The 20,168-nt window shown below is 47.4% G+C and overlaps 1 protein-coding gene across 4 annotated transcripts; it reads left to right on the top strand.

Annotated features, from left to right (window-relative positions):
• The first annotated feature begins 2,694 nt into the window (after positions 1–2,694).
• ATXN2L (ataxin 2 like) lies at positions 2,695–18,149 on the top strand. 4 transcript variants are annotated; one of them, XM_028702061.2, is made up of 23 exons: positions 2,697–3,758; positions 5,146–5,182; positions 6,061–6,117; positions 6,793–6,864; positions 8,592–8,742; positions 8,848–8,972; positions 9,106–9,197; positions 10,605–10,805; positions 11,080–11,255; positions 11,597–11,701; positions 11,809–12,006; positions 12,262–12,351; positions 12,608–12,672; positions 12,778–13,043; positions 13,133–13,202; positions 13,716–13,910; positions 13,996–14,068; positions 14,195–14,382; positions 14,468–14,597; positions 14,696–14,817; positions 15,663–15,872; positions 16,943–17,123; positions 17,341–18,149. In XM_028702061.2, the coding sequence occupies exons 1-23, from the start codon at positions 3,502–3,504 to the stop codon at positions 17,388–17,390; spliced, it is 3,111 nt and encodes a 1,036-aa protein (XP_028557894.1). In that variant the 5' UTR covers positions 2,697–3,501; the 3' UTR covers positions 17,391–18,149. The 4 variants fall into 4 exon arrangements, with proteins under 4 accessions (XP_077773245.1, XP_028557894.1, XP_028557893.1 ...); XM_028702060.2 differs by having other exon boundaries at positions 2,698–3,758; positions 12,772–13,043; XM_028702062.2 differs by having other exon boundaries at positions 2,699–3,758; positions 12,772–13,043; positions 13,716–13,859.
• The last annotated feature ends 2,019 nt before the right edge of the window (positions 18,150–20,168 follow it).

Here is a 20,168-nt window from a genome sequence, read left to right as displayed (position 1 = left end):
GCTCAAGCAGTATGTGGATCGAGAATTCCCAGAAGTGCAAGCTGGATTTAGAAGAGGCAGAGGAACCAGAGACCAAATTGCAAACATGCGCTGGATTATGGAGAAAGCTAGAGACTTCCAGAAAGACATCTACTTCTGCTTCATTGACTATGCAAAAGTCTTTGACTGTGTCGACCACAGCAAACTATGGCAAGTTCTTAAAGAAATGGGAGTGCCTGATCACCTCATCTGTCTCCTGAGAAATCTCTATGTGGGACAAGAAGCTACAGTTAGAACTGGATATGGAACAACTGATTGGTTCAAAATTGGGAAAGGAGTACGACAAGGCTGTATTTTGTCTCCCTGCTTATTTAATTTATATGCAGAATACATCATGGGAAAGGCTGGGCTGGATGAATCCCAAACTGGAATTAAGATTACCGGAAGAAATATCAACAACCTCAGATATGCAGATGACACAACCTTGATGGCAGAAAGTGAGGAGGAATTAAAGAACCCTTTAATGAGGGTGATAGAGGAGAGCGCAAAATATGGTCTGAAGCTCAACATCAAAAAAACGAAGATCATGGCCACTGGTCCCATCACCTCCTGGCAAATAGAAGGGGAAGAAATGGAGGCAGTGAGAGATTTTACTTTCTTGGGCTCCATGATCACTGAAGATGGTGACAGCAGCCACGAAATTAAAAGACGCCTGCTTCTTGGGAGAAGGGCAATGACAGGCCTAGACAGCATCTTGAGAAGTAGAGACGTCACCTTGCCAACAAAGGTCCGTATAGTTAAAGCCATGGTTTTCCCAGTAGTGATGTATGGAAGTGAGAGCTGGACCATAAAGAAGGCTGATCGCCGAAGAATTGATGCTTTTGAATTATGGTGCTGGAGGAGACTCCTGAGAGTCCCATGGACTGCAAGAAGATCAAACGCATCCATTCTTAAGGAAATCAGCCCTGAGTGCTCACTGGAAGGACAGATCGTGAAGCTGAGGCTCCAGTACTTTGGCCACCTCATGAGAAGAGAAGACTCCCTGGAGAAGACACTGATGCTGGGAAAGATGGAGGGCACAAGGAGAAGGGGGCGACAGAGGACGAGATGGTTGGATAGTGTTTTCGAGGTTACCAGCATGAGTTTGACCAAACTGCGGAAGGTAGTGGAGGACAGAGGTGCCTGGCGTGCTCTGGTCCATGGGGTCACGAAGAGTCGGACACGACTAAACAACAACCTGCCAGACAGGAGATAAACAACATTCAAATTTCTGTTTTAAGACCACCTTTTCTGTGATGTAGGTATGATGTATCTGAGGGGTGGTCTTGATCTACAGGATGGGAATTTCAAAAGTCTTTATAAGGCCTTGCGCGCCATTTTTTCTGGGTTCCTCCTCTCTCCTGCGGGTGAGGGGAGCACCCTGTTGCAACAGATCAATAAAGATCAAGCTTACTAGCTGCTTTGCTTCTCAATATTCTTTGGTTGGCCTCTGTTATTCTCTCCTACCAATAGGGAACCTATGTAAGGACTCTATATGGGCTCTTGGATACCCCATAAGGGAAAAGGGCAATTTTTGTTTACAACACTTTCTCCCAGACATATTTCCCATGAGGGAATGTGTCCCCTACCAGGAAAAAAAAGGCTGTCCACTTCTGATTTGAACCATATCCTATAGCCCCATGGAGTGCATATTTAATCATATGTCACTATATCTGTAAGCTGCATTAAGTCCCTGTCAGGAAAAAAGGCAGGGTAAAAATATTTATCATTGTTGTTGTTATTTATTTTCTCTATTGTTGTTGTTGTTTTCTCCAGCCCTGGTTCCTTTCTGTTGAAAATAATAAAGTTTTCTGTGTTTATTGAAAAATCGCTTAAAATTATAACGAAAAAAGGAGAAAAGAATAAGCTTTCTGAAGAAGCATCTCTCAGCCACGTTTGACAGCTTGGGGGTGACGCTGCCTAGGAGGTCACGGAGGCCAAGGCCATACTGGAACCCACGTGACATTGAGGGATCGGGGTCATTTGGGGTCACCCGTCTTCTAACGAATCCGGGACTTTCTGTCTCAGCAGGAGGCCCCGCCCATTGCCCATGCGCTTCGTCGGGCGCGCGGCGGAAGAGCCTTTTGCTCTTGTACGTAAGCAGTGAACATGCGCAACGGCTTCTCTTCCTTCGGCACATGCGCATAACGAACTTTTGGAAGCAAGGCAGGCACAAGTCTTTGTTTCCTCTTACGCATGTGCAGTGAGCCCTAAACCATTACCGGACGCCTCCCCGCCTCCCTCGAAGGATCCGCCGGGAACCCAAGCACCCACTCTCTCTGTTTCCCGATTGACTGTGACGCGGGGGGAGCGCGTGAGCGCGCCGCTGGTCACTCGAGAGCGGCAGAACGTGCACGGCAGGAGGGAGCGCGCCTGGCGCATGCGCAGAGCGAAACCCCGCCCTCCACCAGGGACTCATTGTGCAGCAACCGGATTGACTCCTTCTCGTCCGCGCGGGCCAGCGGGATCCGTACTTCCCCGCCCCCCCACCCAAACCTCACAAGCAAGTGCGCTCCCGATACGAAACAGAAAACTGCGGCCGGCGAAGTGGGGTTTGAGACCGCTCGTGTCGGGGCCCTCAACGCCAACATCACCACTTCCCCACCCCCCGCCTCCTCCTCCTCCTCCTCTCTCTCTCTCTCTCTGCGCGCGCTCACTTTTCTTCCAGGCTCCTTCCTGCCCCCCCCCCCCAGCCCCGCTCTCCCCCCTCCGCCTAGGCTGGGAGATTCGCCTCGCGGCCTTTACGCTCCGAAGCGCTGCCTCTCGATTGGCTCGAGCGCTCGGGACTTTTAACTTCTTTCCTTCGCCGCCTCGTCCTCCTCCTCCTCCTCCTCGCCCCCGCCCCTTCCCGTTGGATGCGCGAGACCGCGAAAGGGCTAGGCAGCCAATAAGAGCGCGCGCCTCCTGAGGGACTCGTTTCGGCCACTGCGAGGAAGGACCTCTCTCCGCCCCATTTTGTTCGCTGCGGCGCGCGCAGGGCGAGCGGGCAGGCCGGCCACACGCACAAGGCGAAGCGCGCGCGCGGAGCGGGAGGCGGCGGCTTTTATTCTGCCCCTCTCCCTCGCTGTCGTTTGTGTGTGCCTCTCTTTCTCCCCCCCTCCCCCTTTCCGCGACCGCAGGCCTCCCTGCCTGCCCGTTTCCCCTTCCGGGCCAGCCACAGGAGCGCGCGGCGGAGGCGGCTTAGTTCTGAGGCGGCCGCAGGCCCTCCCTCCCTCGCCTCAGCCGGTGGACCGGTTTGTGTCCCTTTTCTTCACCCGCCCCAATCTTTTCCCCCTTTCCTTTTCCCTCGTCAGGCTGCGCCAAAGCGGCGCCCTGAGAAGCGCGTGCGCGCTTGCCGTGGAGGGAGGGGGCCCTTGGACTCTCGGCTTCCTCTCCGCCGTCTCCTCCTCTCTCGCCCAACGGCCTCGCGCGAGCGCGTGCTCTGACAGGGGGGTTGAGCCTGCGGCGTCCGGCCCTTTTTCGCCGCCGCCAAGCGCCACCGCCATGTTGAAGCAGCCGCTCCCGCCGCCCTCTCCTCAACCTGGCTCTCCCGCCTCGGCTCCCCCGCCGCCCACCACGCCGACGCCGCCTCCCCCGGCCACCGCGGTAGCCGCTGCCGCCGCCGCCTCGCGCAAGGCCAACCCGACCCCCGCCAGCCCCAACGGCAGCCTCAGCCCCGGGGCCACGGGAGGAGCCAGAGCAGCGACGGTGGCGCCCCCCGGTAGCGGAGGGGGAGGCCCCCCGGGAGGAAGCGGCACAAGGTACGTTGACCGAGAAACGAAAACCGACTTTACATCCGGGGAAGTGGGGGGGGGGGGAGAGACGGGGCGGAGGGGAGAGAAATAAGGAACTGCGCGCGCTCCCGCTCCCCTCCGCGCGCTCCCCCTCCCAAGGGTTGAAAGGAGGACTTGCCCCTGCGCGGGGAGCGTGTGTGGCTCCGATAAGCGAAGCCTGAGTCCTGAGCCACCGATTCGACGTTGCATTTCCCAATGTGCGCCCTTTGCTAAAATGATGCGGGGGCGCATCATTCCAGTTGACCTGTGTGGTTTTAAAAAAGGGATCGTAATAGTTTCTTAGGGATGACGCTCTAGGTATTTTTCCTGGTGGGGATGGACGAGGGAAGAGGAGGTGTGAGGGCCTTCATACTCTTGAGTTGGAGCACTTTCGTAGGGGTTGGGAATTGATTTGGTGGGATTTAATTTATGAGTCGGTATGGGTGGGATTTGGTTGAAGCACTGCATGCAAACTATGTGTACTCTAGAGTAAGGCCCTTGATCTCAATGCAACAGGCTCCTTATTAAGTGTGCTATGGTGGCTTGCACTTACTTTGCACCCTTATTTATTAGGTCATTTCTTTTTTATTAGCCGTAAACCACTTCTATGGATGAGTAATGGACGTTGGCAAAAAAAATGGTTCCGGTATAGTAGAATAGTGAACTAAAAAGGCTTTGTTGAGATGACTATCAGTCATCAGGCTGGTTTTTTCCTTCTTTATGTTCAATCATGTTATTCAAGACAGTGTCCATATTTGCAGTAATAACAAGCAGAGGAGTACCTCTGGTATGAGGAAGATGAGGGCTAGAAAACCACAAACCATTGGTCATAACATCATTTTTGAAAAACTGAACAAGTTATATGGATGTTTTCCTGCGTTTCATATTTTGGTTCTTATCTCAAGAGCAGGGCATCATACAGCACAGATTCTCTTTACCATATAGTTATCACTGTTGCTATTATTTCAACTACCATGAAATATTTGAGCTAAAAAAGTTTGGATGTATGAGGTAGAGCTGCAGGGAACCCTTTCCGCACAAGGATTGTGTCAGGCTTCTTGACTATATAGGCAGGGGAAGGATTTATGGGGCAGTATATACTTCCATCCCATTGGTGTGTAATGTTTTACTTGTCAGCTGAGAGTAATATTTCTTATACACACCACCAGTTTTTCTGAAGAGATTTTGTTAGCTAATGCAAAAGTCCTTATTTCCTTCTCTTTATCAAAATATTGGTTTTTTACTAGTGTATCATAAAACAATTTTATAATGATCTGATGCATCAAAGGTGGCCTGTTGATCTGAACACTGTTTATATTTGGTGGGGTTCACATCACTTTCCTGTGAGTTACCCTTGTGCCTGATTCATTTTCAGGGGCCAGAGCACAGGCAAAGGACCTCCGCAGTCTCCCGTAAGTACTAGGAGCTAAGCCTTCCAGGGCCATAAGACAATTGTTGTACTTTGGGATTCCTGATTTATGTGATTTGGGTAACTACTAGATGACATCTGAGCCCTAAGTAGCTGTGCTGTATTAGTTGTTGGGATGTCTGAATGAATGTTTCTCCAGGCCGAAATTTCTGTGATTAAAAGGCATCCCAAAAACAAGATTTGAGAGTCTTCCTGTATTGTCAAAAGGGGGGGGGGGAACCACTTCCATTAGTTATAGCTTCTTCTGCATGATACCTTTTTCTAAGAGTCTTAAACTTTCACAGATAAGAACAATTTCATGTAATGAGAACTTGAGGTCAGTTGGCATATTTCAGGCTGGGTTTCCTGTAGTGTTTTAGAGCACTATTATTTTGCATCTAGGTGCAAAGGAGGCCAACCCATAACTGGTTACTAGTGGAAGATCTCTGCTCTTTTCTGAGTTTTCAAGTTCACTAGGGACACTACAGTTATGTCAGTGGGAGGCACAAAAACTGAAATGTGACACCAAATAAACCATGTGGTTTGTGTCTGGGGCCCACAGCAGTATTTGAGCACTCCCTACCTGGCAGGAAATTTCTGAGACAATTGGTCTTTTCTACTTCATGCTCTCTCACCAAAGTGGATGTGGGGCACCATTATCTTACTATTCCCCAGTTCCCGGCTTAAAGTCCTAAAACTAGCTTGAGCTTATGAAGGAAGCAGGTGATTCAATGGTTATTTAACCCTAAGGTTAGTATTGTTAAATTAACCATTTGTCATTCCTGAAGCTGCATACCTAATACTTGGAAGTGACAGAGGGCAATATAGCATTATAAACTTTCTAATAAACCTTGTCTGTCTTTCCCCTCTATCTATCACCAGGTTTTTGAGGGTGTCTATAACAATTCCCGAATGCTGCACTTCCTCACAGCAGTTGTGGTGAGTGTCCAAGAGAGAAGCTAGGAGGGTGTAGGATTTGAAGTGTCAATATGCAGGTGGATGGTTCTGCAGTAAAGGGTGATTCTTGTGGCATTTTCCCCCAGTCCCATCACTTGGTTTGGTGAGCCTTGCAGGATAAGCACCTTACTTACTGTTTGTTGCACCTTACTCTTCACATTGTGTGCTACCTATTCATTCCTTTCCCAGTGGTTTTGTGAATATGAGACATGGTCACTATAAGAACAGGACGCTAGAGAAGAGCATGAGTCTCTTAATTTCAGGATCGTGGATTTGAGCCCCACATTGGGATTCCTGAATTGCAAGGGTTGGACTAGATGACTCTTGTGGGTCCCTTCCAACACTACAATTCTATGATCTTTTACCTGAAGCCACATGCAGGTTGTGGTGATTGCTGTTAGCCCTGATATTATCGATATTGGTGATACAGTCCAAATTATTGGTTCTATTACCATTTCCTCCCCCCCCCACCTCAAAAAAGAAAAGAAAAAGGAATGCTAATAGATATATTTTCTTCCTCTTCCTTTTCTTCCTTTTGGTGGCATAGTTCTTGGAAATAGTTGTTGATTGGATTCAGCTAGAGGGGCTTCAGTTTATAACTTGAAATGTCATTCACTCTTTCTTAGTGTTATTTCTGCCTCCTTTTTCTTTTGACAGGGGTCCACATGTGATGTGAAGGTGAAAAATGGAAACACATATGAGGGGATTTTTAAAACCTTGAGCTCCAAGGTGAGTGCTTGGTTTGGCTTTCCTAGAGTGTTTGAAAGTAGGTTTGAGTATTAAAAGGATTTTTCTCAGCTGTTTTTGTATTAGAACAAGTAGGGCTCACCACCAATGGTTTCAGTCATCTGTGGTATTCACATTTCAGCAAGTTAGCATTAAAGACGAGGTCCCTGCTTTAATTTTTGTTACGTGTAACATGGTTGTTACTTCACTAGCAATAGCATGACACTTTCTTCACTTTTGGCCACATTGTTCTGCATTTGCGATACTGTGTATCATTCTGGTTGCCTCACCTCTAAAAGGGTCTTGTAGAGTTGGGACAGGTTCAGAAAATGGTAAGGGGATGGAGCAGCTATGAGGCAAGGTTACAGAGTTAGGGAGTTTTAGTTTAGAGAAAAGGCGAGTAAGCAGTGATGTGATAGAAGTTTACAAAATTATGCATGGGACAGAGAAAGTGGATAGAGAAAAGTTTTTCTCCCACTCTCCTAACACGAGATCTCACGGGCACCCATCTAACTTGAGAGGCCTTAAAGCATGATTAGACAGATTCATGGAGGATAAGGCTATGTACTATCTCCATTGTTGAAGCATCAAGTCTCTCAATACCAGTTGCTGGGAATGGCAGGTGGACAGAGTGTTGTGCTGATGTCTAGGACGGTTGGGGCCTTCTGAGAGGCATCTGGTTGGCCACAGGATGCTCGGTTAGATGGGCAAGTGACCTAGATCCAGCAGACTTCTCTTACATTCTTTTATTTTGGGGGAAAAAGAAAATGCAACCGCTCCAAGCAAGTCAATAGATCATGAAGCTTATTTGCTTTGAGACTTCCTTTAGCAGGGTTTTGGTGTTTTTTTTAAAATCACACTAAGTAAGAGCTGATCTAGAAAGAGAAGGCTTTTTTTCTTTTTGCTGCTACCTTTTTTGAGTGTGCCATGTGTGGACACATTGGTGCAAGATGCTAGCTGCATTAAAATCATTGGTTTTTCTGTTGATTTTTGTGGACAGCTCTTCTGTTCCTGGGGACATTTCAAAATATAAACATGGTGTGAAACAAGATGTGCCTTTTCTCTACAGTACATTTGTTTTGGCAGCAAGTGAAGGTGTATCTCTTTCATAATCTTTTAGAGTTACAATGGATGAAGTCATTTTTAAGTCTTTTATAAGAATTGGTTTTAATTGATTATATTTTGTATTTTATGTACATCACTTGTGATTGTGCTGAAAAGTAGTATAAAAATTCATTGGCAAAAGAAATGGCATCACGTATGCAGACAATGAGAAGCACGCTCTACCCATTTTCTGCTTGTGCTGTTCCTTTCTCATTTTCCAGCTACCTCATTTCTTTTTCCCATCTGGCTTCCTGAGCAGCCCTCACTGGGCTGTTTGCAGTCCCCCCGTAGGAATTTTTCTGAAGTCTTTTAAAATTATTGAATCTTTAAGGTTCCCCTAAGTCTGCAGACACCTCCCGCTTGAGTGTTACTGTTTTGGCTACATAAGTATGGACACACTCATCTAAAGATCAGATATATAATATAAGATAAAATCCTGTGTGTGTCACCTCTCACAAAAAGGCCTAGCACCTTGCTTGTTTGAGAATGCAAGGATGGAGCCTGATATTAGATAGTTCTCAGTGGTCCACTTGATGTCATGAAATACGGGTATTCTTCCAGTTTCAGCTAGCTCTGTGTGGGTAGGGATGTGTGATAATATATGTTAACAGGGATTGTGTTTGCAGTTCGAGCTTGCTGTGGATGCTGTGCACAGGATGGTACCTGACCAGGCAGTAGGTCCCAGGAGAGAGGATATTGTGGACACCATGATTTTCAAACCTACCGATGTTATGTTGGTTCACTTCCACAATGTTGACTTCAACTATGCCACCAAAGGTAATACAGCCTCAGGACAGCAGGGTTGAGGTCTGGTGTGTGACCAGGGGGCGGGAGAGCTTGGATCTTTTCCATTATGACCTTTCCCTCTGCTCTGTGTCCTAGATAAGTTCACAGATTCTGCCATCGCCATGAATTCCAAGGTGAATGGGGAGCATAAAGAGAAGGTGCTACAGCGCTGGGAAGGAGGAGACAGCAACAGTGATGATTATGACTTGGATTCTGACATGGCAAGTGTTCTGATCTGGGTGAAGCAGCAAAAGACGAATGCTTGGGGCTGGTGCTGTGGGTCTGATGCCTTGCTAAGCTGTTCTTGACAAAGGTACCTCACTGTTTAAATGATTGCTTTGTCTTTCATTTTAGTCTAATGGCTGGGACCCAAATGAGATGTTCAAGTTCAACGAAGAAAATTATGGTATAAAAACCACCTATGATAGCAGCCTCTCCTCTTATACGTGAGTTAACACTTTTCAGTCATTTCTGTACTGAGGGGTACAGGGGAGGAAGGATTTGAAGCAATATATCAGGGTTGTCAGTGTGTCCTCCAGATGCTGGATTACAGCTCCCAGCATTCCTAACTATTAGTCATGCTGCCTGAGGCTGATAGGAGCCAGAGTCAAGCAACATCTACAGGGTGCACAAAGGCTTCCCCTGCAGGACATGATGTAGATGGTATGGCTATTTAGGATAAATCATTCTGGAGGCCCTAGACTAGAGAGTGGAGCTCCAGTGCAGGGGAGGTCCCAGGTTAGTCAGTTGTCTATTTAGCCCTCGAGAGCGAGCAATTATTGTCAGCCCCTACAAGTCATTGACCAACTGGTGAAAAGTAACAGGCAGAAGAGCAGTGGACTGAGTGCTGACCTTTTTGAAACCTGAAACGGTCTTGGCTACCAGACCTGTGTTCGTCTTTCTCATTCACACCCACTTCTCTACACCTTACTCATCAATAGTTATTGGTGGCTTTCTAGAGAAACCAAGAAACCTGAGCATCAGTCAAAAGCAATGAAGGATTAATGAGGTTGGGTTTTTTGTCTTATTTTGCTAGGCAGGGTTAAACTCTCAGGAGATGATCTCAAGCTTAAATGTGGTAAATGTTGTACCCACCCTGGAGTGATGGAGCGGGCTGGAATTTACTGTATTTATTGCTTAGAAGCTGTAGAACGTTTGGTCTTGTGAGGGTAGAGTACCATGATGCAAATGATGCCAGAGCTTGTATGTAAGGTTTAATTACTTTGGGGCATCTGCATCTGCATTTGCATGTAGCTTGAATACCAAGCATACCAGATGTCCAGGTTTCTCCTGCCCTAAAATCTACTGTACAGATGTACCAGGCTCTCCTAATGCTCACATCTTCCCCCCAAAACCCAGATTGTGGGTGGCTTTTATTTTTCCACTGTTATAAAACTTGTCAATCCACAGTCTGCTAGTGTGTTCTAAAAATGTAATGTGTTGCTTGGAACTTTGCTACCCTACCTCTAAAATTCTTAAATGTTCAAATCTTTCTTGCTTATGCTGCTACGTTTTCATTTTTAGCCCTTGACATTCACTGTTCATATACTATATTAAAGAAAGCTTTCTTTTTTCTTCTTCAGTTAGAATTAATTTCCATGTGCATGTTTGTGTGGGAAATCGATGTTGATGAAAGTTTGGTTACAGTAGCATCTGAAGCGCTCAATCCCTTCATAGGCCAGACAAAGGACTTGAACTGCGGGAATATATTTCTCCAAAGTGGAGCTTGGGAAAAGTGTTGGGTGGTTCTGTTCCTTTGAGGGCAAGAGGCTTGTGTCTATGTGTGATTGGTAGAGCGTGTTTGTTTTGACTCCTTGCTTATTTTTCTTCACTGTACCATGTGTGCATGGCAGTGTCCCTCTTGAAAAGGATAACTCAGAGGAATTCCGGCAGCGAGAAGCAAGGGCTGCCCAGCTGGCTCGGGAGATTGAATCGAGCCCGCAGTACCGACTGCGCATTGCTATGGAAAATGATGATGGACGCACAGAAGAGGAGAAGCACAGCTCTGTGCAAAGACAAGTGTCGGGAAGGGACAGCCCCAGTCTGGCATCCAGGTGAGAAGTGTGAGAATTATAGGCTGGTTTTGACCCAGCAGCAAAATCCCTTAATTGACATAAGGCAAGTTGGGTTTCCACTGCATCTCTTGGGAGGAAAGAACAATGTTGACATCCACTTTTAAAGGTTGGTACCTGAGAACTTACTAACCTCATACACGTGGGGGCTCCCAGCCTACTTGCCTTGAGGGCATCTTGTCCATTTTCCCTTCTTGTTTTCACTCCTAGCAAGGCACCAGGAATTATGCTATCACAATATTTTCTTTCATTGTAGAGAGGGCAAGTACATCCCCCTTCCCCAGCGTGTCAGAGAAGGCTCAAGAGGAGGTGTACGTTGCAGCAGTTCTCGGGGTGGGAGGCCAGGTATGGGGTCTTTACCACCCCGTGGAAGTGCACACCACTCAGAAGGCAACACTGGCTCCATTCCAGAGCAGCGAGGCATCAATGGAGGTGAGGCTTACTTTCCCAAGCTTAGAATGTGGAAATTTGAATAGATTGGTGCAGTTACTTCTAGAGGATTTAAATGTCTGTTGAATTAGTTGATTAAGCTCCCACAGGTGGCTGTGAAATTTCCTCCTATGTTGGTTTTCGGGGGGTGGGTGGGTGGGTTATATTGTGTTCTTTTAATTTTGGGGCATGACTTTCCCTTTGAGACAACCATGATGGTGTTAGGTTGCGATAAATACTGGAATTTCTCCCACTTTCCAGCAGTAGAAAACTGAAGATAGCAAAGGGCCGCTTGCTGTGCCTGCATGGCCTCTTCATCTGCTTCTGTGGTTCCCTTCTTCTAGGTCCATCTAGAATGTCTCCAAAGTCTCAGCGACCCATCCGAGGAGCTAAGAGCATGTCTTCCCCTTCCAGTCGACCCATGGAAGTCTCACCTGCAACTTCTTCAGGTAGAGCGGGCAGTGGAATTAAAGTGGAATTTCCCCATGACCCTCAGTAAAAACCTGAGCTGGGTGTGATGTTGCTTGCATCTAATAACTTTGCTTTTCTTACACAGTGGGTCGCCTCTATGCTCCACGTTCTCCTAAGTCTGCCTCAACTGTGCCAGTCTCTTCCCAGGATCCCCCAGTGGGATCAACAGTTCCTGCTGCTCCTGCATCGCCCTCTGAATTGAGGCCTACTATGGAGTCTAGTGCTTCCCCAACCCCGCCTTCACCCAAGGTTCCAGTATCTGCCCCTGTAGCTGCTGTTGAGGGTAAGGAATCACACTGGAGGTGAAGCTAGTCTGGTCCATTCCTTGCACGGAATGGACCTAGGCATCTTCTCTCCTAATGAATTAGATAGTTTATCAAATCTCTCAAGAATTTGATCAACTGAAGGAGCTTAAGACAAAAGATGAAGCCAGGCTCCTCACCTTAACAAAATGAGCAGGAGTAGTTGCTGAAGATTCTTACATAGAAGAGACTTCTCACTTTAAGGCTCACTTCTGGATTCTCTGTTTCATTCCTAGTTAAAGAGGTGCCTAACTCTGCCACCAAAGAACCCAGCAGGACCTTGGAGGTTATGGGCCCCTCAGATCTGGTCAAACAGGCAAGCAAAGGTTTGTGTCTTCTGATCTTTTTGAGTTCTCTGCTCACTTCTCTTTTGAAACCTTGGGTTCTGTTGCGTTGATTCTGCAGGTGATTTATATTTTCTACTTTTAATATTAAAAAACTACAAATATTATTAAGAAAATATCTGGCATTCATGCAGCAGTTCCTGAACAGTGGCTAATTCCACAAATACTTTTCAAGGTTTTGGGATTGGAGTTCTAAATCCTTTGTTACGTAATTGTTTTGACACTTACCCTGCTTTAGGTCTCCAAAATGAGCAGAAGAGAAATCAGCTAGAGGAGCTACGGAAATTTGGGGCCCAGTTTAAGGTGAGAATGTTCTCCTTTTCTCCCGTCAGTGTGCTTTGTGGGGCAGAGCTTTAATGTGTTTCTGGCACCGTTGCTTACTCAATGTCTACTTTCTCCAAGCTGCAGCCCAGCCCCTCCCCAGAGGCCACACTGGATTTCCGGACCAAGGAGCCTCTTGAAGGAAAGGTGAAGGACAAGCCCCCGGAGGCCTTGGTTGGAGCAGGGGGCACATGTGAGGTACCTGATGAATCGCCCAAGCCCAACTTAGAGCTGTCTGAAAGCAACAACAAGGAGGAAAAAGGGCCCTGTGAAGGCATGGAACGCCAGACCCAGACTGCTAGTCCTCTAGGCAAAGGTGACGCAGATGACAAGGAGGATGGCCCTGTCTCAGAGTGAGTTAGTGGTGGTAACCACAGCAGATGAGTTTTTGCTCTACATTTCTTGTGGACTTCTTTGTAATTTCTGTTGTACTTTTCTCCAGGCAGGTGAAGAAGTCTACCCTGAACCCAAATGCAAAGGAGTTCAATCCTTCAAAGACTCTCCTGTCTGTGGTGTGTAATCTGGGAAACTAGCTCTGTGGTTTGTGTGCTTGCATGGGTGGGGGGGTGTGTGTATCTGTGTGCTGCAGTAGAAATGGTCATACTGTGTCAGCTTAGCTCAATATCCTATAGGCTCCAGCATCTACCAGGAGATGATTGTCAGTAGATGGGTAAGGCTTTTTTACTCCCAGTTGTTTAAGAATAGCAGCAGCAGCAGCAGCAAAATGATCCCTCCATTATAGCTCTTAAATGAAAGAGAACTTGGAGTAATTGGAGTTGGAGTTTCTTGTATGGAAGAACTGTGAGCTCCATTCACTTCTGGACCACAAAACCAACTTCTAGGTTCAGAATTCCGAGTGCATGGCTTCCGCACTAGGCTCCGGTTAGATGATCTTAGATGAGTTCTTCACCCCCTCAAAAATGACTTGTTTCTGAAGTCTTCACACCCTTACTCTACATTCTGTTAGTTTCTCTGTGTTCATAGGTGCTTATTTAATTTCTGATTACTTCCTCCTATCTGTACAGAACAAGTCAACGAGCACACCCACATCGCCAGGACCACGCACCCACTCTACACCCTCCATCCCAGTGATTACAGGGCAAAGTGGCATGTACAGCCCACAATACATCTCTTACATCCCACAGATCCATATGGGCCCAGCTGTGCAGGTGAGAAGGGGGTGGAATGATGTGTGGATGGTCCTGCCTTTGGATAGAAGGGTGAGCTGCATAATCATTGGTTCCTTTTGAAATTATTGCGGAGGCTAGTGTTAGAATTAATTGGCATGTCCCGTGTCTTTTGCAGGCACCCCAGATGTACCCTTACCCTGTTTCTAACTCTGTGCCTGGACAGCAGAGCAAATATAGAGGAGCTAAAGGTAAGAGGGTTAAAGATTGATTAAGGAGCCATGGTGAATGTTGGCTGGAATGTATACCTGCTCTGCAGTTTGGTGGGTTGTGCAGATTTGAACTGGCTTCCCTACATGAATTTTCTTTCTGCACAGGCTCTCTGCCCCCGCAGCGTTCAGACCAGCATCAGCCCACCTCAGCCCCTCCCATTATGCAGGCAGCGGCAGCCGCAGGGCCCCCTCTGATGGCTGCCACTCCGTATTCCTCATATATCTCCTACAACCCCCAGCAGTTCACAGGACAGCCAACTATGATGCAGCCCATGGCACACTACCCCTCGCAGGTGGGTATAATGTGTACTTCAGTAGAGAAGCTAACTGCGCTGACTTTTGTGCCCCACACTATCTAATTCATGTTCTTCTCTCCAGCCTGTATTTGCCCCCATGCTGCAGAGCAACCCACGTATGATGACTTCTGGCAACCATCCCCAGGCCATTGTTTCATCGTCTACTCCCCAGTATCCCCAGGCAGAGCAACCTACGCCCCAGGCTCTTTATGGTAAGTTTGTACAGAGCCTGAAGACATGTCTGTTCTGAGCTTCTCTTCCTCCCTCCCCCCTTGCATTGTTGACCACTGCTTGCTGCTTCTCTCCCCAGCCACAGTGCATCAGTCGTATCCCCACCATGCCACACAGCTGCATCCGCATCAGCCTCAACCAGCTACCACACCCACGGGCAACCAACAGCAAGCGCAACATGCCGCCCCCAGCCCTGTGCAGGTACTAGTGTGGGAGGCACTTGATGCTTGTTTGCTCTTGCGACTTGCACAGTTTGATTTTGTGTTAGAGATTAGTGCTGGGGTGACCCTTCAAGTTCCAGTCTGGAAATGCTAGGCTAGCTCAGAAAGGGGTAGTCCTACATTAGGAGTGAAGTTGTCACCATTTCGTGTCTCAGTTGAAGTCTTAGAGCTGCTGTGTGTGTGGAGTCCCAGGAATAGACTATCACATCTTTACTTGCTAATTTATACCTTTGAGGGGCCCAAGTCTTCTAGCACAGTGCGGTTTCTGTAAAAGCACCCGCATGTTTTAGGGACAGTATTCAGCAACTTGAGGATGAACAGCTACTAACAGATAAACAGCATGGTGGGAACCCATAACTGTCTTGAGACTTTGCCAAACAGCCTTGGCTATCTTTCTTTCTTACACCCCTCCATTTAATCGAATTGCTAAGTTTTAGGGGAGAGGGAATTAGTAAAATTGACTTTTACCAGAGAGTCTGCTTTTAGTGTTTGGAATATTGACTTATCTGGCCTTGCCTTAAGCGGCGAATCAGTTAAGAAAAAAATTAGCAAATGTAGAATCTTTCATCACATGCTCAAGGTTTTATTGTGGGAAGAGAAAATAGAATAGCAAGGGCAGATATACTTCAGGAAAGCGGAGAGCCACCCAGCACCCACTGTTCCACACATATTCTTAGGCACTCCCTTAGGCACTCCCTATCTCCATAGAATGCATAACATTTCTCTATGGCAGTAGCAAAGAGGGGAGAAGAAAATATCTTGAAGGTAGGTGTGATGCATTACCCCTGATACTTGAACTGTGGCTTTTGTATTCTCTTGCCATAGCACCAGGCTGGACAGCCACCTCATTTGGCCAGTGCCCAGCAGCAGCAGAACCTCTACCACACGGCCACACTGACAGCTACGCCACCCTCTATAACGCCAGGGCCCAATGCTCAGTCTCCACAGAGCAGTTTCCCCCAGCAAGCAGTCTACGCCATCCATGCCCACCAGCAGCTGCAGCACAGCTACGCCAACATGGCCCACGTCACCCAGGTGAGTGTGCTTGCCCCGGGAAGGGTGAGTCTAGCCTTGATTGTGTCAGGGACTCCCAAACTTCCATTAGCCTGAGGCTAGACCACTCCATGAAATAAGCTTGCTCTCCGAACACCACTGTGCAACTTACACAAGGGACATAAAAGTGCCACCTTATCTTTGAAACCTACTAGCCACTACACATCTCTACATGTTTCTAGCTTCCATCCAGAATGCAGCACAAGATCTAGTGTGGCTATGTCATATGAAACTACCACACTTGTTCTTACTCATCTGATGCAGAATCACAACTTAAGGATTTATATCAGACATAAAACGGCCACCAAATGGAGTTCCCGTGCCTCTTTTTCAGAAAAAGTGATGATGAACACTATATAATACCTAAGAGTGTATGGAGTGTTAGTGGGGAGAGGTGGTGCCTCTGGTGGGGGGCATGTTGTGCACCTTCTAGGGTAGTTTGTCCAACTTTGGTCGCCATCCTCCACTCAGTTCTCACCTGTGGCTCCTAGAAGCTGTCAGCATGCAACAGTGGCTATACTGTGGGAACGGCTTCTTTGGTTGAGGGTAGCCAATGAGCCTCAAACTCTTGTTGAGTTAGGGACTTCCCCTTCATGAAAAGACAGGCTCTGGCATATTTAGTGGATGAGACCAATAGTGGGTCTGATGGTCAAGAAGGCAGTTTCTGCATGTGCTGTAGAGGGAAGTGAGAGACAGATATGGCCCACCAACCTGGGAAGGTAGCCACCTAGGAGAAGGAAAATCACTGCTGCCTTGTGGGATATTATTGTAAGAAGAAAAGGCTCAGGAGTAAACTCTAGGCCTACACAAATCCGCAGTGGAGTCCCAAAGACAGTTGGATACCTCCCAGAAACACACTCCATTGTCTCTTGAGACAGAGGTATGCCAATAATACTTCAGCTATATCAGTTAAAATGAGTTGCCAAATAGATATGATCTTGCACTTTATGGATTTGGGCTTCTCTGCTAATTTTGTTGGTAAAGTGTGACGTTATCCACTGCTTATTAAGGTACTGGGGTATGGATTGAAATCACTTCTGCTTTCTCCACAGGCTCATGTCCAGACTGGAATTGCAGCTGCCCCACCACCTCATCCTGGAGCTCCACAGGTCATGCTGCTGCACCCCTCGCAGACCCACGGTGGGCCTCCACAGGGAGGTGTGCCCCAGAGTGGTGTGCCCACCCTCTCAGCCTCCACACCCTCCCACTACACTTATATAGGGCACCACCAAGGTAAGTCAAACTAGGAAGCTGAGGAAAGGAGGGAGGGAACTGAATGCAACAGGCTGTCGTCTATACTGACTTCCTGGGTATGGAAGCGCTTAGGGACATATGGATGATTTCTAGGGTTTTATAGGTTGTGTCATTTGCGATAGGGGTGGGGTTGAGGGTTGGTAGTTCTGGACTTTGTATCTTTGTGATCCTCACTACCTCTTTCTTTTCTTTCCAGTTCAATCTCATCCCTCCCAGCAGCTTCCATTCCACCCCCCTGGGAACTGATGTCCACGCTGCTCCCTGTGACCTGAGACCCTAGCCAGCCTTGGCTCTGTTGCTGGCCCCAAGCCTGGGCCAGCCCTCATGCCCATGGCAGAGGCCCCTGGAGGGGCGCAGTCTGGCCCGGTCCAGCCCCCCCTCGCCAAGCACCTTCCTTTCCGTTGGTTTAGTGAAGCCCACATGGGGCGCTGTCAGCCAGCGGGACGGAGAAAGGCCCCTTCCCCTTGCCTGGAGAAGGGCAGGGTTTCTTTTCTGTTATTTATGACTCCATTCGGGCTCTTAGAGCAAATGCCACTTTCCCACATTAACTTGACAAGGACATGACCAGATGGACAAACCTTGACTTTTTATTAAGTAAAAATATTTAAAAAGTAAAAAAAAAACCAATAAAATTTTAAACTAACTAATGTTGGGCTTTGGGGTTGACTGTGTGGGGAGGGCCAATTTCTAACAAGTAACCCTTGTTCACGGTTCTACAGAATTGGGGTGGTTGCAGCGGCTTTGATCTCCCCAGAGTTTTAGCTTCTCTAGCAAGGAGGAGCGATTGAGACTCCTTCATCCAGTTCAGAGGCTGCAGTGCTCTGCTCATTCCCTGCTGCTGCTGAAATGACTAATCAGCAGTGGTAAGTAATTGGGGTAGCAGTGTAATGCAGAGCCTAAAGCAGTGGTTCTTGGTGGAGGGACCACTAATGTAAAAAAACAACTATACATCATGGTCTAGCAGTGTTTTTTATCTGAATAATAAAATTTTAATTATTGCTTTTATTGAAATTAGCACATAAAGTCTGAAAGAACGGGAGGCTGGACAGTAGTGTTGTGGGCCCTTAGCAGAAAATGTTATACGAGATTGGGTTGCTACTCCCCCCCACAGGCTTGGTGGGTGACATTTTTTGAGAAGAGTTGCAGAAATGAAGTATGTGTGGCTGGTGTTGCTATTTTTTAAACAAGCTACGGAGACAATAAGCAGCTAAATGCCAGGTTTTATACTTCAGCCACTCAGTGCCTGGAACAGTTAAATTTCATGAGCTGGGCCGTGGTCTTTCTTGAGCTGCTCCAGGATTTTGCCTTGGAGTAGACTCTTCTCTTATTATCTGGGAGTCTGCTTAAATGTCAAGAGTCTGATTTGGGCTGTGTCATGATTTATGAGAAATGAGGGCCTGGGCTGCTTGTTTAATGGGCGTCAAAGTCTGGTGGGAGTGAGGCATGCAGATGGGTTGTCTCCCCAAGTTCAGGCAGGCTGTGATACAGCTTAAAAAGGTAAAGGTAAAGGTACCCCTGCCCGTACGGGCCAGTCTTGACAGACTCTGGGGTTGTGCGCCCATCTCACTCAAGAGGCCAGGGGCCAGCGCTGTCCGCAGACACTTCCGGGTCACGTGGCCAGCGTGACAAGCTGCATCTGGCGAGCCAGCGCAGCACACGGAACGCCGTTTACCTTCCCGCTGGTAAGCGGTCCCTATTTATCTACTTGCACCCGGGGGTGCTTTTGAACTGCTAGGTTGGCAGGCGCTGGGACCGAGCAGCGGGAGCGCACCCCGCCGCGGGGATTCGAACCGCCGACCTTTCGATCGGCAAGCCCTAGGTGCTGAGGCTTTTACCCACAGCGCCACCCGCGTCCCAGTGATACAGCTTACCTACCAGCAGTATGTTCTGCCCTAGTTCCTCCTCTTTCCTCACCCAGGTAAGAGCAGCTGTACCTTGCCCATGGATTGTTGATACATGGAAGCTCTAGATGGTAGCTATAACTGGATGCTACAGCCTGTAGATTTAGAGCAGTTAGGGGTGGGAAACCTGTGCCCAGACAGATAATGGACACTAATTCTCATCTGCTCTGGCCAGCACAAGGAATTGTGGAAATTGCAATCCAGCAACATTGCAATAGTCACAGGCTCACAACCCCCAGCCTGTGGTCTAGGCCAGAATGCTCAGTCTACACAGGGCAAAAATACCAACTTCAGCATTAAGATAAACACTGATTTGGACAAATGAAATAAAAATCTAGCGATTTCTTCTCTTGACCATTTTATCTCTACCAACCATGTTTGTGAAACAAAAGGGTGGCATGGCTGGGGCTGATGGTAGTTGGGAGTCCCAACAACTTCTACAAGGTACCACCTTGCTTACCTCTGTATAAATCTAGTGGTGTCCAATTAATGGTTTATGCTGTAGGCGAAACACTACATATAAACGTGAAAGCAAAGAGAGTCAATGCATCTTGAAATCTTTAAAGGCTGCTGTAGAAGAAATGGGAAAAGAGTAGAAAAGAGTTCGATAGTGCAGCAGTTCACTATCCCGCCCTGCTGCTTTCAGTGAGCTCTATCTAGAAAGACAAATTGCAGTATGCACGTACTGTTCTTAAGGTTGTTACTCTCCTGCTATCCATTTTTTTAAGAGCAGCACTTGAGTACTGATGGTGGCTTTCCATCTTCATGAGATACTTGACAAAAAAAAGATTTTTTTCAAGTTAGAAGCACTGCTGGATTTCTGTTTCCCTTTTGGGGCTGAAGATTTCTCTAGTAAGGATATGCATGTTTGTGAAGGAGAGAATGGCATGTTTTCCACCTGATCTTACTATCACTGCAGGAAATCAAAGGGTATGCGATGGTAATAGTTTTCGTATCACAAGAATGATTCAGTCCTTCAATATTCAAAAAGGGCTGGTAGGGGGAGAGGAAGTACATTTCATATGTGGGGGAATATATCTACTTTTTACTAATATTACTAAATTTGAACATGTATTTGAGCTAGAGATGCCCTTAAGCCACCCCTGCCTGGTAATGCTGTCCA

The sequence above is a fragment of the Podarcis muralis genome, chromosome 13, assembly GCF_964188315.1.
Source record: "Podarcis muralis chromosome 13, rPodMur119.hap1.1, whole genome shotgun sequence".
Classification (NCBI taxonomy): Eukaryota; Metazoa; Chordata; class Lepidosauria; order Squamata; family Lacertidae; genus Podarcis; species Podarcis muralis.
This window is presented reverse-complemented; position numbering and strand designations above follow the sequence as displayed.